This window comes from Cebus imitator, unplaced genomic scaffold (genome assembly GCF_001604975.1).
Source record: "Cebus imitator isolate Cc_AM_T3 unplaced genomic scaffold, Cebus_imitator-1.0 Scaffold297, whole genome shotgun sequence".
NCBI lineage: Eukaryota > Metazoa > Chordata > Mammalia > Primates > Cebidae > Cebus > Cebus imitator.
Genome location: NW_016107612.1, coordinates 436,369 through 458,434, shown reverse-complemented (window position 1 = coordinate 458,434; position 22,066 = coordinate 436,369). Strand labels below are relative to the sequence as shown.

Below are 22,066 nucleotides of genomic sequence, written 5' to 3'. Positions count from 1 at the left end.
ATTATGAGACTCTGAGCTGGTTTCCATCAATGCATAAACCTTAAAGGCAAGGCCAATGTCCACTGAACCCCACAGCACCAAAGAGACAATCAATCAATACTATGAAAGGAAGGAAATGACCCTCTCTTCTCTCCCTGAGGTATGTGGCTCAAGATTCCAGAGAAGGGAGTGTTGGTGGGGAGGGGGAGACAGTTCCTGCCTCCCCCATCCCTGCTAAGGGATGAAGAGTCAATGGCCCCAGGTCCATCGTCTGCACCTCTGACCATCAGCTGGTTCTTTTACTTGCTCCCAGTCATGGTCACGAGGGGATGGTGACTCAGCCCAATTCATCACCACAATGGAAAAACCCAGTCACCTGTCCTCTGGCAGCAGGACTGGAGCTGCCTCTGTCTGTGGAAGGGCAGCAAGCCATACTGTTTTCAAGGTCCTTTTGTCTTTCTCCTGCTGAAAAATCAAAGATTTAAAGGAGGAGTAATGGTTTACATGTACAAATGGAGGAGTAATGGTTTACATGTACAGCGTGGTATCAATCTCAACGATGAGGGGTCATTGGGATCCGTGCTCCCTCCACGCCAGCCTTCCAGTGAAATGTCCATGTGCAGCATCTCACAACAGTTTCACAAGACCATTGTTATCTGAGGTGGTCACTGGTCACTCTTGGCCCCCATCAGCTGACACACCCTTTCTACAGGGCAGAGCCCACCTCCCACTAGAGAAACTGAAAACATCTTTCCCCAGCTTTGCTTACGGCTTTGCTAAAGTATATGACCTGGGGTCCTCCAATCAGACATCCCATTCTTTATTTTTATTTATTTATTTAATTTATTTAGATGGAGTCTCACTCTGTCACCCAGGCTGAAGTACAGTGGTGCAATCTCATCTCACTGCAACCTCCACCTCTAAGGTTCATGCAATTCTTCTGCCTCAACTTCCCAAGTAGCTGGGACCACAGGTGTGTACCACCATGACTGGCTACTTTTTGTGTTTTTTGTAGAGACAGGGTTTCGCCATGTTGCCCAGGCTGGCCTTGAACTCCTGGGCTCAAGAAATCCTCCTGCCTCAGCCTCCCAAAGTGCTGGGATTACAGGTGTGAACCACTGCACCTGGGCATGTTCTGTTCTTGATTGTTAATTAGAAACTGGTGGCAGAAGGAAGGCACAACCATGCAGAATCCACCGTGGTAAGGATTGGGGAAGCAGCAGCTGAGGTCCTGGTGGCAGTGCCCGGTGACCTTGTCCAGGTGTGGCACTGGCTGCAGCTTCTGTGCCTGGGGAATTCAGTGGTGGTTTTAACATCAGGCCAACACTGCAGTGTCAGACCTGGCACCTGATATTCTGAGAGCCACTCACCCTCTTTTTTTTTTTCTTTTTTTTTTGAGATGTAGTCTTGTTCTTTTGCCCAGACTGGAGTGCAGTGGCATGATCTCAGCTCACTGCAACCTCTGCCTCCCTGGTTCAAGCAATTCTCCTGCCTCAGCCTCCCAAGTAGCTGAGATTATAGGTGTATACCACCATGCCTGGCTAATTTTTGTTTTAGTAGAGACGGGGGTTTCACCATGTTGGTCACACTGGTCTCGAACTCCTGACCTCAAGTGATACACCCGCCTCAGCCCCCCAAAGTGCTGGGATTACAGGCATGAGCCACCATGCCTGGCCTACCCTCCTTTTACCAAAGCCTTTTTCTCCTTCAATTAGCCAGACTAGGTCTCTATTTCTTGCAATTAAACACCCTGACTGATACCTCAGCTCGAGTTTACAGATGAGGAAGTGAAGGCTCATTGGACATCTTCAGAAAGGTTATCTCATCTCCAACCTAGGTGCAGGCCAGTGATCTTCTGCCCATTGTACAAGACAGTGACTTGGGAAGCATGTTTCAAGTAATTAGGAACAAGGCTAGGGGGACACTTCTTAGAGGCCTCCTGTCCCAGGCAACAGCTTGGTCCTCTGCACTGTTCTGCTTTCCACAGTTAATCCAACCTGCTCCCAAACACGCCTCCTCCCCAGGGTGCTGGAGATGAAGAAAGCCCAGCTGCACAGGGGACCCAGGGCTTGCTCTTCTGCTGACTCGGCAGTGACTCCTCTGCCTGGCGTGACTGATGTTTCCAGAAGAAGTCAGAGCCTCCTCAACCTGCCTACTCCCTAAGCACCTTTGCTTAATGCAGTAGCCCTGGGGACTCTCACAATTACATTTCTTCATCTATTGTCTCCACTTTTTTTTTTTTTTTTTTGAGACACTGTAGCCCAGGATGGAGTGCAATGGTGTGATCTTGGCTCACTGCAACCTCTACCTCCCAGGTTCAAACGATTCTTCTGCCTCGGCCTCCCAAGTAGCTGGGATTACAGGTATGTGCTGCCATGCCTGGCTAATTTTTGTATTTTTAGTAGAGACGGGGTTTCCCCATGTTGGCCAGGCTGGTCTTGAACTCGTGACTTCAGGTGATCTGCCTGCCTTGAACTCCCAAAGTGCTGGGATTACAGGCATGACCCACTGTGCCCAGCCCTATTTTGTCCAACGATGAGGTCTGAAATGACTGCAAAAGGTAGATTCAGGAAAGTCTGAAAGAATCGCTCATGTAATAATAATTTCATCATGAGCAATAAATAGTGACCACTTATTGAACACTTAAACTTAAGTCATGTGTCTGGCACTATAGTAAGTATTTTCTTTATATTCTGTCATTTAATCTTTACAGGAATCCTGAGGTCAGCATCATCCCAATTTCAGAGTATGACATGAAGGCTCAGAGAGGGTAAGCAGCTTGCCAGACATCCCACAGCCAGGAAGCTCCTAAGGACTGGCTCCTGGCTGCTATATATAGAACTAAGCCTGGTGGAGGTGTCAGAAATAGAGGTTCACTTCTGTCATCACCGACCTCCCTCCACCCCTTTGCAAAGGAGGAAACTGAGAGGGAGGGATTTCCGAAAGGCAAGGAACCCAAATTGCTGCCTCCTGTGAGATTTATACCCCAAGCTGTAGGGGTAACCCAAGGACAAAGCTGTAACCCAGGCGAGAATATGTGCCCCATCTGGGGTCACCAAAATCTTACCAGCTTCCTCAGCTGGTGGACGGGTTAATTACCAGCTTCCTCAGCTGGTGGATGGGCCACAGCCCCCTGGAGCTGGGGGAAAGGAAAACCAGGGCCTCTCTGCCAACCACCCTAGAGAGAGGTCTGCGGAAGGACCCCGAAGCCGGCAGGCCCCTCTGCACCCCCAACCCTACCGCCATCCTGGACCTCCAAAATCACCTGGTCCAACACAGCCCTGCATGGAAAAGGCTGGAACCTAGGGAGAAGCAGAGCCTCACCCAAGGTCACCGGCGGAGCCTGAATGGAACCCGGGTCTCCAGGAGCCCTGTCTCGAGCTGTCTGGTCCAAATAAATTTTTTCAGCCCCTCAGATTTCCATACTCCCCGGAGTGGGACTTCATCTGGGACCGAAGACCGGGTGGTGAGGGGAGTGGCAGGAGGGAGGAGTGCCCCGGGGCCCGAGCAGGATGAGCCTGAGGAAGACGCGGGTCCCCATGTTCCCTTTCCCGCTCAGATAACGGAGGTGAACTAGCGGGAGCAGGGACCTCCCCACCTTCTGGGCGGGACCCTGAGGGCCCAGGACACCTTTCCTAGGGTGTCACTCCCTACTCCTACACGAGTTTCCCAAGGACACTCTCGGGCCCCGAAAACGAGGGGGAAGAGGCCCCAAGGGCTCCTGAGCCCCTGGTTCTTCCCGGCCCCCAGGGCTTTTCTCCCACGGTTCCCAGGCGGCGACGGCGGGTGACCCGGAGGGCCGGCGCGGGAGTGGGGAGGAATAGCGGGTGTCTCTGCAGGGCTGAGGTTCCCCTCGGGAGTCTAAACAAAGACTAGGGCAGCGCCGTCCCCTCCCCCGGGAACCCGACACCGCGCCTACAGGGGGCCCGGAGGGGGGGGGGCGGCGCAGGGCACCCAGCACAGCCCGCGCCGCAGGGCAGGTGAGAAGCGGGCAGGGGCGCGGTTCGGCCGGGGTGTCCGACAGGCTTCTTGGTCCCCGCCCGCCCTCCCAACCCTGCAGAAGGCGGAAGCCACGTGGGAGACCGCGATCCGTCCCGGGCTAGCCCTAGACCCGGCACCGCCCCGCGGGCCGAGCGCCCACGCCCGCCAAACCCACGCGGGCACGCCCCCCGCGGCGCACCGCCCCCAGCCGGGCCTCCGCCCCGGCAGCCTCGGGCACGCGGAGGGGTTCCCGGCGGCCCGCACCTGCACCCGCGCGTCGTCGGCGCCGAGGCCCCGCTCCCCGCCTGCGCGTCTGTCTCGCCCGCATCTCCGCGGTGAGTCGGCGGCGCCCTCGCCTCTGAGCCCAGGGCCCGCTGCCCTCGCCGCCGGGGCTGCTGCGCGCGTCTCCGCCCCAGCCCAGCCCAGCCCCGCGCACAACCCCAGCCTCGCTAGTCCCGCACCGACTCGCTCCAGCCACATTTCGCCTAGGCGGGGGCGACGCTCCCGCCTCCCTGCGCTCCCCGCTCTCCCTCCTTGCCTTTCCGGCCCCGTTGGGGACCCCCAGGCGCCGCCCGCGCCCCCCCACCGCGACGCCCGGGGACGGCGGGGCCTCTTTGTTCAGGTGGCCGGCACGGGGGCCCCCTCTCGCGGTGTCACCGCACCCCCCCCCCGGGCCATCCCTCCGCCTCCTGGAGTTCACCCGGACCAGGTGGCGGCAGGCGCCTTTTGGGGGTGCGCGGCCGTGCAATTGGTGGATTTTTTTAAACCGTTTTGGAGGGGGGAGCGCGGCGTGGGGGGCGGGAGAGCGCTCCTGGCTGCGAGCTGCTCCTTCCGCTTCGCTCCGCGCTCTCCTGCCGCTCAGCTCCGGGTCTCCCGCGCTCCTCTCCCCGGCTCGGCAGAGCGCGCTGCCCTGACGCCGGGCGCCGAGATGAAGGTGCTGGGACACCGGCTGGAGCTGCTCACAGGTACCGCCCGCCGCCCGTCTGCCCCTCAGCCCGCCACTTTCCGCGTTGGAGCGGGCTCCAGGCGCGGCGGCCGGGGACTGGGGCAGCTCGGGTCCGAGCAGGAAGGGGTGCGGACGCCAACTCATTCCTAGTTTTGTGCTACCTGTTTCTGTGCGGAGCCGGGCCCCGGGAGAGGAGTTGAGGCTGTGGCGAGTCCTTGGCGCGGGCGTCAGGGCTGGGGGAGCACCGGTCCGGGGGCGGCGTCCGGGCTGGGGGAGCACCGGTCATGGAGTCTCCCACCAGCAGAGCTCGGGTCAGGACCCTGAAAGCTAGCTCAGGGCTCCTGCCTTCCAATCAGTGTCGCTTGTCCCTAAGAAAGGACCCGTGGGTTTCTGGCAGGACCCGCGCCATGGACCTCTTACTCCTGACCCCTGTGACAATCTGAGCCTCCTTTCCCTGTGGGGAGAAGTTTCTTGCTGGGAGTGGAGGCCAGATTGGACCCTGCTGACTGGGGACCCTCAGCCTTGGGGCCCCTCTGGAGAGGTGATCAGTTGGCCTGCTGGAAACTCACATCCAGGGGGCAGTGGCTGGAGAGCAAGAGAGAACGCCAGGAAGAGGAGATGGGAAAGGGAGCAGGGACCCGGGAGGATCCGAGGACTGACTTCTGTGTTCTCCCCGATGTGGAGAGACCCAGACAGGAGGAAAGGAAAGCAGCCCGGATTCCTCCAGGCCTGGGACTTATAGGTGCTCCATCCGTGTATGTCGGATGAGCAGATTCCAGTAAGTGTCCTCTGACACCTGGGGGAGGGGGCTGGTCACTGCTTTCGAGGACCTTCATGTCCGATGAGGGAGGAGAGCCCCTGAGCTCTGTTACCAGGCTGGAAGGAGCACCCGTCTGTGGGCGCACTCAGGAAACAGGGTGGAATCCGAGTCGGGGGCAGCTTTGGAAGACCTGGAAAAACAATTTCTGTTAATGAAGAGGGAGGTGGCGTTATGGGCTGCAGGATCAAAGGACTGGCCCATGCTCTGGAGTGTGAAAGAGGCTTGAACTGGGAGAGGTATGGAGGCTGGATGACCTAGAATGTGCGTGTGTGTTGTGGGGGAGGGGGCTGGAAGGTGGGGGTTGGGTAGGTTGGGTGAGGTTTTATTAAATCCGCAGTAGCAGGCCAGGTGCAATGACTCATACCTGTAATCCCAGGACTTTGGGAGGCCGAGGCCAGAGGATCGCTTAAGGCCAGGAGTTCAAGACCAGCCTGGGTAACACAGCGAGACCCCATCTTTACAAAAAATGAACCAATCAATCAACAGTAGCTGATGACAGACTTGCAGAGAAGGGGAGGTGGAGGCTGTTCCTGGGGCACTGGAAACTGTGGGTGCACAGAAGTGCCAGCGTTGAGCCCAGTTAGCCATGGGGCTGGCACCCTCTCCAATACCTTGCCAACTTTGTGGAGCTCACTTGAGGCAGGTCCTGATCACCTGACTTGGAAAGGAACTACCCAGGCTGATGAACTTGTTAACTCCCTGGAGGGAACGCTTTTAAAGCAACATGGGTTTTTTGTTTGTTTTGTTTTGAGACGGAATCCTGCTCTGTCACCCAGGCTGGAGTGCAGTGGCACAGGTGGCTCACTGCAACGTCCACCTCCCGGCATCAAGTGGTTCTCGTGCCTCAGCTTCCCGAGTAGCTGGGATTACAGGCTTACACCACCACGCCTGGCTAATTTTTGTATTTTTAGTAGAGACGGGTTTCACCATGTTGGCCAGGCTGGTCTCGAACTTCTGACCTCAAGTGATCTGCCTGCTTCTGGCTCCCAAAGTGCTAGGATTACAGGCATGAGCCACCACGCCTGGCCTTGTCCCATGGCATTCTGACTGCCTGGCTTTGGGACAACCTAATAGCTGTTCCACACTTCACTTTCCTCATCTGTAAAATGGGATCGTCGTGGTGCCTGCCTGGCTGGGACCTTTGGAGATTAGGTGTGACAGCGTTTAAGATATCGAGAGCAGCTTCCGGCAAGTGGCCAGCAAAGGACAGTTGTGCAGCCGGTGTCCTCAGGCTGTCTCCCCAGTGCACTCCATCACTGTGCTGGGGGCTCCTTCTCCTCCCACTTTGCTCCAGTTTCCAGATTCCCTCCTCCAGGGTGTTCCAGTTCCTTTGCTGGGTTCTCAGAACAGCGCAGGCCTCTCTGAGATGTGTTTGTGTGTGTGGAGGGCAGTCTTGCTGCAACAGGAACAAGGAAGGCAGGGATTTTGGAATCGGAGGATGTGAATTTTAGGGTCTCCTTTCTGCTCAGCTCCTGGGAATTTTTTTTTTTTTTTTTTTTTTTTTAAGACAGAGTCTTGCTCTGTCACCAGGCACCGGGCTGGAGTGCAGTGACAAGATCTCAGCTCACTGCAACCTCCATCTCCCAGGTTCAAGCGATTCTCCTGCCTCGGCCTCCTGAGTAGCTGGGATTACAGGCACATGCCATCAAGCCCCGCTAATTTTTGTATTTTTAGTAGAGATGGGGTTTCACCATGTTGCCCAGGCTGGTCTCAAACTCTTGACCTCGTGATCCACCCACCTTGGCCTCCCAAAGTGCTGGGATTACAGGCATGAGGCACCGTGCCCGGCCAGCAAATTCTTACCTTCTTTCAGTATCAGTCTTCACAGTAAGATGGGAATAATAGCCCTCATTAACATTGTGAGGCCAGAGCAGTTGGCTCATGCCTGTAATCCCAGCACTTTGGGAAGCCTGGATGGGTAGATCACCTGAGGTCAGGAGTTCGAGACCAGCCTAGCCAACATGGCAAAACTCCATCTCTGCTAAAAATACAAAAATGAACCAGGCTTGGTGGTGTGTGTGCCTGTAGTCCCAGCTACTGGGGAGACTGAGGCAGGAGAATTGCTTGAACCTGGGAGGTGGAGGTTGCACTGAGCTGAGATTGCACCACTGCACTCCAACCTAGGCAACAGAGTAAGACTGTGTCTCACAAATATATATATTGTGGGGAGCCAAGGTGATACTTGTGAGGGAGTCCAGGACGTCATCACACCTGCACACGAGCTCATTACAGTTCTCAGAGGGCAGGTTCTTGGGGCCTTCAGTAGCCGGGTGAGTTTTTTATTTTGTAGCCTGACATGTGAAAGTGGGACACGGGTCTGTCCGCAAGTAGGAAGGCACTTGTTTCTGCGCATCGGCACTGGAGCACTTTGTTTCCAAAATGGTTTCAGAGTCAGAGCTCTAAAATGGCAGATTTGGGCTCTGAGTAGTGGATCTTGGAAATTGTCTCAAATATACTTGATGTGTGATTAAGAAAAGTTTTACCAGTTGTTTAGAATTTTGTTTTCATTTGAATACCTGGAATATCTAGCCCCACTCAATTTTATAGACGATTTTTGTGTTTGTTGGCAGATGTGTTGACCCACATTTTACATATGGGGAAAACTGAGGCAGAGGTTTGCCCTAGGAGGCGGAAAACAGGACGCTGAGTCCTCTTTTCCAGTTCCTCTGCTTCACTGGGGTTCTGCGATGTTGATGTGGAGGCACACACATGGTTGAGTAAGGAAGCGTGGTCCCTTGGAGGAGAGGGGAGGCATGAGGGTCATTGGGTGTGCCCAGGGAGGGTGGGTGTGGGGAGAGGGGCATGCTGTTCCGCTGGGTAGAGGATTTTGAAGGGCAAGTTGGCAATGATGTATCAAAACCTTAAAAATATGTGTGATCTCTGACTCAGCAGTTGAATTTTTAGGAACAAATAAAGATGTGTTGCAAAGGTGTTTGTTCAAGGATATTTATCCCTTCATTGTTTATAGAAGGAAAAAAGGAAAAAAAACAACTGGAAACAAGCTAAATGCCTCACAGTAGAGCAGCAGTGCACTCATACCAGAGAACCCCAGGTAGCTGGGAATGATACTGCCAAAGGTTATTTATCCATCTGAACAGATGTCTCCTTAAATAGTGTAATACTAATGGTGATGACAGCTCACACATATATGGCATTTGCTGTGTGCCAGGCACAGTCTTACGCACATGCTGTATGTTAATCCAACATCATAACAGCCCTAGGAGGTATGTGCTATCATTTCTTTTTTTTTTTACAGATAGGTAAACTGAGGCACAGATAGGTTAAGTAACTTGGCAAAAAGCACACAGATGGTAAGTGACCAGCTGGAATTTGGACCAGAATATCTTGACTCCAGAGTCCAACAGATGTTTCAAAACATATTTTTTGTTGGTTTTAGAAACATTCTCTTTGGTGATTAGATGAGCATTGGAAAATGAATAAAAGGATACGCACCAACACATTTATAGCAGCTTCTTTTGTTAAAGGGATTCCATGTGGTTTTCACATTCTTCTTTTTGGTCTTCTGTTTTTCTCATTTTTCTCAGTAAATGTGTGTTACAAGAAATTCAAATTCTGGGGGCCGGGCGCGGTGGCTCACGCCTGTAATCCCAGCACTTTGGGAGGCTGAGGCGGGTGGATCACGAGGTCAAGAGATCGAGACCATCCTCGTCAACATGGTGAAACCCGTCTCTACTAAAAATACAAAAAATTAGCTGGGCATGGTGGCGTGTGCCTGTAATCCCAGCTACTCAGGAGGCTGAGGCAGGAGAATTGCCTGAACCCAGGAGGCGGAGGTTGAGGTGAGCCGAGATCGCGCCACTGCACTTCAGCCTGGGTAACAAGAGCGAAACTCTGTCTCAAAAAAAAAAAAAAAAAAAAAAGCAAATTCTGTTTCCAAAAACTAAAAAATTTCCATCTGAAGGCTAATTTTTTTTAAAAAACTAAAAATTAATGCAAAGCACTAGATGCTGATAAAAACCAATCCTGTGGGAATTCTGAAGCTGAGCTAGAGTCCAGTGGACAGAGGGAAAAAGCCCATGAGGAGTGGTTCCAAGTGGATGGCGAAGCTGACTTTCCTTAAAGTCTAAGGAGGAGGAACCAGCAAAGTGAAAAATGGAGGCAAAGGTGGAGCCATGGGAACCTTGGAGGGAAGTTGTGCTGGGCTGTATAATTGCCCCCAAAGATAGATGGATCCTAATCGGTAGAACCTGTAAATGTTACCTGACGTGGCAAAAGAGACTGTGCAGGTGTGGTTAAGGATCTTGAGTTGGAGATGTTTTCCTGAATTATCCAGGTGGGCTCTAAATGCAACCACATGTGTCCTTATAAGAGGGAAGCAGGGGATATTCAAAAACAGAAGAAGAGGCGATATGATTGCTTCAGCCAGAAGCTCTGCTTGGCCTTGAAGGTGGAGGAAGGGGCTACCAGCCAAAGAATGCAGCTCTGGAAGCTGGAAAAGGCAGGGAACAGATTCTCCCTAGAACCTCCGGAGGGAGACAGCTTGCCAGCACGTTAATTTCAGCCCAGTAAAATTGATTTTGGAGTTAATGACCTCCAAAACTGTAAGAGAATGAATGTGTGTTGCTTTTTTTGTTTGTTTGTTTTTGAGACAGGGTCTTGCTCTGTTGCCCAGGCTGGAGGGCAGTGTGGCAAGATCTCGGCTTGAATATGTGTTGCTTTAAGCCACCAATTTTGCAGTGATTTATGATAGCAGCCACAGGAAATTAGCAGGGGTGTGTACAGATCAGACTCATGCCTTGGCCTGCACTGAGGGCAGCACCGTGGGTTGGAGTCTGCAAGCCTGGTCCTGATCGCCCCGGCTGTGTGAACTTGACCTGAGCCTGCCTTCAGCCCCAGGGTAGTCCCAGGGATCAGCTGGGATCAGCAGAGAGGGCACCACGACACTGTTAATGTAAACTGAAGAGCCTCACACAAATCCTAAGTGGGATGGGCACTTCCACCCAGCCAGCATAAACCTGGTCTCCTCAGTGCTTTAGATTCCAAACCACAGGTGAAATGTATCCACCAGCCAGTGTAATCAGGTGTCTTAAGCCCCATAACAAATACCCCTGGGGATCTAGATGCTGCTTCAGTTCACCTGTTGGTGGGGGCAGCAGGGCAGGTGCTGTGTGCCTGCTGATAGGTCCCATCCTAGGCAGTGAGATGAGGAAGGTGAAACTGCAGCCTCTTTGGAGGGGACAGGGGAAATATTTCTGGGATATCTTCTCCCCAGAGCATGTGTGTGTGAGAGAGCAGGGAGCAGGGGAGTCTCATAACCAAGTCCAAGATTTGCAGTTCCTAGGATGATACTCTGCACCCCAAACTGTTTCCTGACAGCTCTAGGGGTGCCAAAAATGGCTTTTAACAATATTGCCCACTTGTTTTTCTGGAGGATACATGTGCTGCTGGGCCTGGGCTCTGGGGTAGGAGGGGGAAGCCGGCGGGCTCCCCTTCAAGTTGGGAGAGCTCTTGCACTAGCCTTTGCCTCATCCATAAAAAAAGGGTACCCAGCTCACTGCTCCCAAAGCCCTTACCAGCTGCAGAGTATTCACTCTGTGCTCGACCCATGGGGGCGGAGCTGAGAAGCAGTTGTCAGGGATGACCCAGAGGTCTCCTGCAACCTACAAGGCAAGCACCCAGGAGGATGACCAGAATGGCTTGGGGGCGTTTTTCGCCATCATGGCTTAGGGTCTATCTCTGAAAGTGCCTGGGTTGGGAAAGGCCTGAACTACTCTGGACTGGACCATGGTGTTGCTATTGTGTGGTAGAAAGGGCCTGCCGTCAAGCACGTGGGAAGCTCTGACCCCACACTGGGGCTGGGCTCCCGGGTGATTACCAAAGGGAGAGGCGGGATGCTGGCTTCACTCGCCCACCCCACCCCCATCACACAGGAGAAAATAACTTAGAAATTACGTTAGGTCTCTTGGGTACAAGTGACAGAAACAAAACTTAGACTGATACAAAGAGGAACATGGGGTGTCCCCGGCCAGCACAGTGGACACAGGGCCATCGGGCTCTGTCTTTCTCTCCCTCATTCCTATTAGTTGGTTCTCTGGATTGCTTGAGCTCTAAGTCAGGCCCTTCCTCACAGGGGCAGTGTGGTTGCTGGCTCACAGACCGTCCTCCCGAAAACCCCATTGCTGGGGAAGAGCTTTCCCTCCCCAAGGATTCCAGCAAAGGCCTTTGAGACTGGGCCCAGGGCTCTGTCCACTTGGTTTCCAGGCCACCCCACTCCTCTGGCTCCTGCCTCAGTGGCTGCTCACTCGCTTTGCTGCTCTCTCTCCATTGTCTTCCTCTGGGGCTCAGTGCTGGGACATCTTCCCTGTCCTCATCCACTCCCTAGATGACCTCATCTAGTCTGTCTATGGTGGTATCTTTGAAGTGGCTCCTCCCAAGGGTCTGAAGTATGAATTGTTTTTTTAAAACTGTATTATAGGCCAGGAGCAGTGACTCATGCCTTTAATCCCAGCACTTTGGAAGGCTGAAGCGAGTGGATCACAAGGTCAGGAGTTCAAGACCAACCTGGCCAACATGGTGAACCCTATCTCTACTAAAAATACAAAAATTAGCTGGGCGTGGTGGCGCATGCCTGTAGTCCCAGCTACTCAGGAGGCTGAGCCAGGAGAATCACTTGAACCTGGGAGGTGGAGGTTGCAGTGAGCCAAGATCTTGCCACTGCATTCCAGCCTGGTGACAGAGTGAGACTCAGTCTCAAAATAAATACATACATACATACATACATACTGCATTATATATTCTCCTTTCCTCTGCTCCTCCTCTTTCTTCCTCCCTTTCTCTTCCCTTCATTTCTTTATACAGAAAGACAGGGTCTTACTTTGTTGCCCAGGCTGGAGTACAGTGGCACAATCACAGCTCACTCCAGCCTCGACCTCCTGGGCTTAAATGATCCTCACACCCTAGCCTCCACCCCCAAGTAGCTGAGGTCACTGTGGCATGCATCACTATGCCCAGCTAATTTTTAAATTTTTGTGGAGGTAGGGTCTCCATATGTTGCCCAGGCTAGTCTCGAACTCCCGGGCTCAGGTAATCCTCCTACCTTAGCCTCCCAAAGTGCTGGGATTACAGGCCTGAGCCACCGTGCCAACCTGAAGCAGACTGTTACATCCACCTGCCCATGGGCAGCTTCACCTGGCTTAGGTCTAAAACCACACCCCTCGTCTCTCCCCCAAACCTCTTCTTCCCAAGGTCTTCCCTAAATCCTGAATGATAGTTCTGTCCCTCCATGGCTCCACCAGTCACCCTAACTTCTTTCTTCCTCCCCTGCCATGACTGATGGATCTGCAGCTCCACCTTGCTTTACCTTCAGAACACACCCAGAAGCTGAGGACTTCATCCATCTCCTGCATTGCCACTGTCTGGCAAGCCAGCCACACCTTAATAACTGATCTCCCCATTTCCACTCTAACCCCCAGGAGGAGGGATCCTTCACGGTGAATCGTATCACATCAGCCCTCTGCTCAGAACCCTCCAGTGCATGATTATACTCAGAATAAAAGCCAGAATTTCCCTAACAACCTTCAGGGTTGAATGGGACCAGCACCCCAATCCTTACCACCTCTGTCCTCATCTCCTCCCCTCTTGGTTCACCCCGCTGCAGCCACCCTGGCTCTGCCCCTCCCCTTCCCTTTCCCTGTCTTTTTCCCTTTCCCTTTCCTTGACAGTCTCCCTATTACCCAGACTGGAGTCCAGTGGAACAATCTCAGCTCACTGCAACCTCTGCCTCCCACGTTCAAGTGATTCTCCTGCCTCAGCCTCCCAAATAGCTGGGATTACAGGTGTGCACCACATACCACACTCCCAGCTAACTTCTATGTTTTTAGTAGAGACATGGTTTCACCATGTTGGCCAGGCTGGTCTCGAACTCCTGGCCTCAGTTCTGCTTCAGCCTCCCAAAGTGCTGGGATTACAGGTGTGAGCCACAGTGCCTGGCCAGGCTCAAGCATGCAGGCGCCTGCCTCCTGGCCTTTGTGCTTGCTGCTCCCCCTGCCCTGAGTGCCCTTCCTGGACATCCCCAAGGCTCACTGCTGGACCTCCTTCAAGTCTTGCTCATATCCCCTTCTCAGCAGGTGGCTTCTCACTCTTACCGCCCTGTTTCACATCCCCTGCTCTCCCCTCCTGTGAAGTTGCTTCCTGCATTGCTTTTAGGATGTCTGACATGCTGAGTATTTACTTAGGTTTGTGGATTGTTTGCCTCCCCGACCAGCACCCAGAAAGCTCCTGAAGGTAGAAATGTTTGTTTATAATGGTCAGTATTTTATCTCCAGTCCTAGAACACAGTAGGCGCCAAATCAGTATCTGGTGAATGAATGAATGAATGAATGAATGATGTAGGCCTGGGCCACCCCTGGGTATGGTCATTTGGGGCTGAACCACATGTCCTGAGAACAGGGAAGGGTGGTTTCCCCAAAGGAAACCCAGGTGCTGTTAGAAGAAAGGATCTGGGTGCCAGGTGGGCACCGATGCAGGTAGCCCCCTCTGCAGACATTGCATTTGAGGCAGGAAAGCTCTGGGAATTGCTTGGAATGGGGTCCCTCTCTGCCAGGTGAATGTCATTCCTCAAACACTAATAAATTAGGCATTTCAGAGAAGTTAGGGGGCTTTCTGTGAGAAAAATGCCCAGTAAGAAAGATGCTCCTCGGGCTCTTTCTTTACTGGAGACTGTATTGTAGACATGCCAGAGAAGGTTCGTTGCCTCAGTTTACCTGTTTGAATCTTGCACAAAGATCCAGGATTCGTGTATCTGGGAAATTTGCCAGAGTGAGCAAAGATACACAGCTGAATTGAGTAAGGCACCTGTGTGAAAGAAATGTGAGAATCTGTGACAAAAAGTGCCAAACTAAGCTTTTAACCTTTTAATGTAGGTCATGGTTACCTATGTCAGTACAATTATTGTGAGCGTGTGAGTGTGGGTTAGGAGGGGCTGGCTCTGGTTTAAACCGCCGGAGAGAATAGCCTCATGGACTACGCTGCCTGCTGGAGAGAGGAAGTTGCAGGTTTGCTCTAGCATTTTCCTGGTTTTCTTTGGGAAAGCCCCACCCTTTCCTTTTTCCTTGACTTCCGTTAGCACGATAGGATGAGTCTCCAAGAAAAATATCCCAAGTTCAGATTAGCTTCAACTGTGTGTAACAGAAAATCCATGATAATAATAAGCAAGATTAAAGTGTATTTTTCTCTTTCATAACCAGGATCTCAAAGTAGAGGATTCCCAAATCATAGCTTCATGATTGTCAGGTACCTTGACTCTTTCTATAGCGCCACGTTGCACCTTTAGAATCCTGTCTTTGGGGCTAAAATGGCTGTTCAGGCCCCTGCCATCACACCTGTATTCCAGACAGAAGGCAGGAGGAAGAATCAAAGAATGGCATGTCTCCCACCTTTTTTTAAGACAGAGTCTCGCTCTGTCACCCAGGCTGGAGTGCAGTGGCATCATCTTGGCATACTGCAACCTCTGCCTCCTGGGTTCAAGTGATTCTCCTGCCTCAGCCTCCCGAGTAGCTGGGATTGCAGGTGCTGACCACCACGCCCAGCTAATTTTTGTATTTTTAGTAGAGACAGGGTTTCACCATGTTGGCCAGGCTGGTCTTGAACTCCTGACCTCAAGTGAGCCACCTGTCTCAGCCTCCCAAAGTGCTGGGATTACAGGCGTGAGCCATCTCGCCCGGCCATGTCTCCCCTTTTAAGAACACTGCCTGAAAGCCACATGCTTCCATTTTCCTCTCACTGGCAGAACATCACATCATCATAAATAAAGTTTATTCCCGTCATCCACCTACTCATCTAAAATACGGGGATTATTATTAAGAAGAGGAGAACAGACATGGGAGGACAATTAGCAGTCTTTGCTGCAGTAGTACTCTTTCACTGGTTCCTTGTAGAAGCTGCCCAAGTGGAATGTGTGATTGGGATTCTAGCTCCATCTTCCCCTTGGTCTTAGAATTAGAACCTTATTGTGTCTATTGTAATGACTGTGCTTAACACCTGGAGCCGTGCTGTGTAGAGAAACAGAGTTTACACATTGGTGCTGTACATTGGCTTCTTACTTTATGAAAGGGCTATGTTATGTCCTTTCTAAGATGCACCTTTTTTCTGTACTTTAACATTTCTAAGATTGGGATGCATCAGACAGTCTCTGTTGGCAAGGGGGCACCATCTGTTACTGCCATCACATGAACATCAGAACTTGCGAGTGGACATCAGCAGCTCAGAAGGAAATCCCAGAGATAGTAGTAGAGCATCCTCAATGCCAGAGAAGCTCAGGTTGTGTGGAATAGCGCAGGCATCAAAAACCCCAAGACAGATTAAGAGACATTGGACTCAGAATGTGAAAAGGAATACCTTAAACAATTTATTTCAATTATATTTTCCTTTCTAAAAATTTACAAGTGTAATAGATGCTTTTTTAAAAAATCTTGTTCTAATATATTCTAAAAGAGTTCTTTCAGTAAGTACAAAAAGACCCCTGAATGATAGGAACTCATCACAGGGGTAGTAGTTCTGATACCACTTTGTGTGTATCCCCAGGAATGAACAAATAAGCAAAAATATTATGGATAATGAGAGCAAGGTTTCTCACCACTGGAGAAAAAAATTGCAATCAAAGGGGGAAAGCTAGAATGCACTCTGGTGTCGAACTAGGGTTAAAGTTACCAGTATAAATTCCAGATTCCTTATATGTATGGAGAGAGAGAGATTTAGATGTAAATTGTGTGTGTGTGTGTTAGTATCTTGCATACATTCAAAGGTCTGCCTGCTAAGAGGGCCTAGACCAATGACACCCAGGAGCATGAGCATACCTGGTGTCCAGATCTTGGTTTCTAAACATCATCCTCCAATAAAGCGAACTAGTGCTCCTTGGAGAAATGATTGATTTCATGGTTGAGGCAGAGAAAGTACAAGATCAGCTTAGAACATGTAATGAAGCTAGAATATTTGAAACTCAAAAAATAATGGGTACATGTTGAAGGCACGTAGGAGCCTCCTTAAGGGAACTCGCAATGGCCAAACCTGGCTCTCTTTGAACAATTAATCAAATAATAATAGCAATGGCCTTTAATCCACAGAGTAAAATAAATATCCATGAATCCATATTGATGTAAATAAGTAATCGCATAAAGGAAGAGAAAGGACAACTCTTTCTTACAGGATAATTCCAGTAAGTGTAGAAGAGATTATGGAAATAGAAAAGTATCTTCTTCCTTTTCTTCAGCAGGAAAAAAAGAACTATCATTAGGCAACCACCAAAGTAATAATTGCTGTAGGCAAAAATCAATAGCTGTTAAAATTAGCAGGGGTAAAGGGGGTGGAGGGGGTGGGGAAGTATGATGAGACATAGGATGTTTACATAGTGTCAGAGTATCTTCCCACACTGCTTACAAAGGGAAGAATAGTAGCATTTCAGTGAAGAAACCTGGCAGACAGCTCCTTATCAAAGGGATCAAGGTTAACATCCTCTGTAATAAGACAGATTGACATCATGCGCCTGCTGATATAAACTGAGAAGGGCATTGCACTTCTGTCCTATCCTTCCCAAAAATGTATAACCTCAGTTTAATCATGAGAAAACAACAGACAAACCCAAAGCGAGGGCATTCTACTGATCAGCTGGCCCACACTCTTCAAAAGTGTCAAGGTCGGCCAGGCGTGGTGGCTCTGCCTTGCCTATAATCCCAGAACTTTGGGAGGCCGAGGCGGGCAGATCACGGGGTCAGGAGTTCAGGACCAGCCTGGCCAACATGGTGAAACCCCGTCTCTAGTAAAAATACAAAAACTTAGTTGGGCATGGTGGTGGGTGCCTGTGATCCCAACTATTTAGGAGGCTGAGGCAGGAGAATTGCCTGAACCCGAGAGGCAGAGGTTGCAGTGAGCTGAGATCGCGCCATTGCACTCCAGCTGGGGTGACAGTGTGAGACTCCATCTAAAAAAAAAAAAAAAAAAAAAGGGGTCATAACATGGACTGAGGAACTATCCCATTTGGAGGAGACTAGGGACATGGCAACTAAAGATGATGTGGCATCCGGGGTTGGGTCTTAGACCCAAGAAAGGGCATTATTGGGGAAAACTGGTAAAATTGATGTAAGTCTGTATATTACTTCACCATATGTATCAATCAGTGTTTAATTTCCTGGTTTCTCTAATTGTATTGTGATTCTGTAGCATGATAACATTGGGGGAACCTGAGTGAAGCGTATGTGGGAAATTTATGTGTTTCTGTGCTAGTTTTGTTTTGTTTTTGTAGTTTCTTTTTTTTTTTTGCATTATTTTGTAAGCCTAAGTTTTTTTCAAAATAAGTTAAAAAGGAGGAAAGTATGTTTTAATTTAACTGGCAGTGTTTTTTTTTCTTATACATAAAATATTAGTGTCACTTGTAATCAGTGATATCTTAGATTTGATAAAATCTGGTATATAGGATTAAAAAAAGAATCTCCCTTTTATACCCTTCTAAATCCATATCCTTCTCCAGAGATAAGCACTGTTACAGTTTACCCTGAATCATTTGAGGATTTTTTTTTGGAAGTTGCCAATATATGTACCTGTTCAATGCGTATATTTTTTACATAAATGGGATTATTTTTATTTTTGAGACAAAGTCTCGCCCTGTTGCCCAGGCTGGAGTGCAATGGCATGATCTCGGCTCACTGCAACCTTCGCCTCCCAGGTTCAAGCAACTCTCCTGCCTTAGCCTCCCAAAGTGCTGGGATCACAGGCATGAGCCACTGCGCCCAGCCATAAATGGGATTATTGTTACACATTATTTTGTGACATGCCTTTTTTTCTGAATTGCATATTTTAGAATGCTTTCACGCTCTGAGTGGAGCCGCCTTGTTATTTAATGACAGCATGGTACTCCAGGGCATAGATGTTCTGTAATTCATTTAACCATCCTCCTGATGCTCACTGAGGTAGTTTTGAGATGGCACTCCTGCACTCAGCTGCGAGGGGAGCACACTTGTGTGCTGCCTCTTAGTGTACACATAGGCATTTTTCCTTAGGATACATACCTAGACACAGAATTGTAGAGTTGACAGATATTTGCATTTAACACACTACCAAGTTGTTCTCCCAATAAAGTTGAACCCACTCCCATCCAGCCAGCAGCATAAGTGTGCCCATTTTCCTAGAACCTTACCAACCTTGCATATTATCGGTCTTTTAGTAATGTGTGGTCTGTATAAAGAATGATTCGTTCATTTACTTATTTCATTGAACAGAAATGTTGAGTGTCTGTGCCCAGCACTGTCATAGACACAGCGGACATCCCAGTGAACAAAACAGATGTCCTTGTCCTCTAGGAGTATCTGAGAAGCCTCGATCTGAGCAGGTCACACTGCTCATTGTTTCACGTGTATTTCTCTGATGGCCAGTGAAGCAGGGCAGATGCTTTTCCCATGCAGTTTCTTCTCTGAATTCCTATCCCAGATCTTTGCCCACATTTCCCTTGAGTCCATAATATGTTCTTTCTCCTTATTGAGCCCTAAAATGGGAGTGCTACTAAATCTATCTCCTTTAGGAGATTTTGGCAAACCCCGTGGGGAGACTGGCCACACATGGGATTTGAGAGGAAGGAGAGCGCCCAGGCCGAGCTGCAGGAGGTGCTGAGGCTGCATCTGCACCCCCAAGTTTTTCTTGTGGTTTTTTGTTTTTGTTTGGTTTTTTATGGTTTTTTGTTTTGTTTTGTTTCATTTTTTTGAGATGGAGTCTCACTCTGTTGCCCAGGCTGGAGTTCCGTGGCACTATGTCAGCTCACCGCAACCTCCACCTCCCAGGTTCAAATGAGTCTCCTGCCTCAGCCTCCTGAGTAGCTGGGATTACCATTACCATGCCCACTACCATGGCCAGTTAATCTTTAAATTTTTATTAGAAACGAGGTTTCACCTTGTTAGCCAGACTGATCTGGACCTCCTGACTTCAAGTGATCCACCTGCCTCAGCCTCCCAATGTACTGGGATTACAGGCATAAGCCACCATGCCCTGCCCTGCTCCCTGCAACTTTTGTGGCCAAACTCACTGCCCTGGAAGTCCCATCAAGCAGTCTCGTACCAGAGCAGCCGCTCCTGGAAGGATCTTCACACCTTGATGGTGTGCATTTGAATACTGCTTTATGCCTGTAAGTGACATTGGAACAGTGGTATTTGAGCAACAAAAATGTTTACGCTGTGCTTTCCTATAGCTTCTCTGGGCAGGTCAGCCATGGAGATTTCTGATCTGTCCTCCGTCCAGTTTACCAGCAGTGGACTCTGTGGGGTTGGACAGATGAACAAGATTATGTCACTGTCCTCTGGGTGGTGACAGTAGGGAGATTAAACCACGCATCCATGCATCAGTGGGTTAGCAAGATGATAGAGTCCCAGCCTGGCCAACATGGCGAAACCGCGTCTCTACTAAAAGTACAAAAATTAGATGGGCATGGTGGCACAAGCTGGTAATCCCAGCTATGTTGGGAGGCTGAGGCACGAGAATTACTTGAACTCAGAAGGTGGAGGTTGCAATGAGCTGAGATCGCACCACTGTACTCTAGCCTGGGCGACAAGAGTGAAACTCTGTCTTTAAAAAAAAAAAAAAAAATGATAGAGTCCACACATGAGCGGACTCCAGACCCAGACATCGTGGATTCAAAGCCAGGTTCCATCACTTACCAGTTGTAACGTTTGAGGCTGGTTAAACCTCTGTGCGCCTCACTTCCTCAGCTACAAATTGAGAGCAACAATAGTCCCTACCTCAGTGAGGAGTTAGGAGGAGTGGATGAGCTTATACATGTAAAATGCCTGGAACATAGCGTTCGGTAATATTAAGGACTGTTTTTTACATTGCCCCCATTGTAGGGATAGGATGGGGAAAGGCATTCCAGGCACAGGGAACATCGTGAACAAAGGCATGTGATCCCCAAGGGGAGGATGTGCTACTGAGTCAGCCTTGGCCTTTAGCCAGGAGGGCCAGGATCCAAATGTGGCTGCCTGAGACAGTGGGAATGTGCTGGGTGTGTGTGTGCACGCGCACGCGCTCAGGGTGGTGGTGTGGTTGGTGGGAGCATAGGGATTCATATGTCCAACCCAAGGAAAAAGCAGGAGAACTGGTCAAGTTCAGGTTTGGTATAAATCAAGGAGCTGAACCTAGAGAGGGGAAATGGAGCCTGGGCTGGAGAAAGTAATGTCCTCTGCATCCTCCGTCCCGCCCCGCATCCAGGGAGGCAGAACAAATGTAGGTGGGTGGGAGCATGTATTCTGAGGCCTCCTCCTGGGTCAGACACAGGAGGACTTGCACCAGTCGCTCCTTCCTGTGCCTCTTTTTTCTCCTCTGTGAATCGGGAATGCTGAGGGAAGATGGAGGCCCCATCCCTGCCCCACCCTCAGTGCTGTCCCAGACCTGAGATCAGGATAGGATAGGGAGAGGAATAAGAGGGTCCAGCACCCTGGACAGTTCCAGACCCCCTATATCGTCCAGTTGGAGGGTGATTCCCCAATGTCTGGGGCCCCAGATTTTGGGGGCTGCTTTTCCAACCAGGCAGTGGTGTGGGGCAGTGGCCGTGTGTCGCTGAGCACAGACTCTGATGCAAGCAGCAGGGAAACAACAGGCCACGGTGCCTGGCGCACAGGCCTGGACGTGAGTCACGGCTCCCACTGGGCCACTTCATTCCTTTTCCATGGCACGGGCCTCTCCCCCAGGGTGGAGCTGGCCAGGCTTGGTTATGGCTCATTTCATTTGACTGTGGCATTTCTCATAATAATGAGACCTTGTGACTCTCAGGAGTGTCGCATGGTCAAGGCAGCGTGGATGGGAACTTGACCCTGACCTGTGGGTCCCCTTCACCCTTCGGGCTGAAGGAACACCAGCCATTCCACAGTTCTGCCTCTTCTTGTTTGGTCTCTCCCTGTCCCACAGGTCTGGTTCCTCTGTCTGGCTTCTCCTGAGTCCTCTAACTTCACTGCATTTTTGACTTGCTGTCTTCTCCTTCAATTCTACTGTTTCTCGATGGGCGGCTGTGGGGGTTTGTTGTGTGGAGTGGTCCTTCATGTGCAGCACTGTCCCCACATTGCATGACCCTTCTCACCTGTGGGCCCTGGGCATTGAATGTAGGACCCCTAGTCACTGAGTCCACCCAGATTCTCCAATGTATTTTCTTTTTTTTTTTTTTCCTTTTTTTTTTTTTAGACAGAGTCCTGCCCTGTCTCCCAGGCTGGAGTGCAGTGTGGTGATGCAGTCTCAGCTCACTGCAACTTCCACCCTCTGGGCTCAAGTAATTTTCATGCCTTAGCCTCCTGAGTAGCACCTGCCATCATGCTCGGCCAATTTTTGAATTTTTAGTAGAGATGGGGTTTCGCCAT

At 50.5% G+C, this 22,066-nt stretch overlaps 1 protein-coding gene across 9 annotated transcripts in view; it reads left to right on the top strand.

Annotated features, from left to right (window-relative positions):
- Window positions 1-4,111: 4,111 nt before the first annotated feature.
- NDRG4 (NDRG family member 4) overlaps window positions 4,112-22,066 on the top strand; it is a 48,784-nt gene continuing 30,829 nt past the window's right edge. For 4 of the 9 annotated variants that reach the window (XM_017502572.1, XM_017502571.1, XM_017502567.1 and 1 more), the window contains exon 1: window positions 4,499-4,925. In XM_017502572.1, coding sequence (XP_017358061.1) covers window positions 4,889-4,925 — 37 coding nt within the window. In that variant the 5' untranslated portion in view covers window positions 4,499-4,888. Of the gene's footprint in view, window positions 4,296-4,498; window positions 4,926-5,943; window positions 5,963-22,066 lie in introns of those variants that run through there. The other 5 variants (XM_017502576.2, XM_017502573.2, XM_017502568.2 and 2 more) reach the window with 4 other exon arrangements.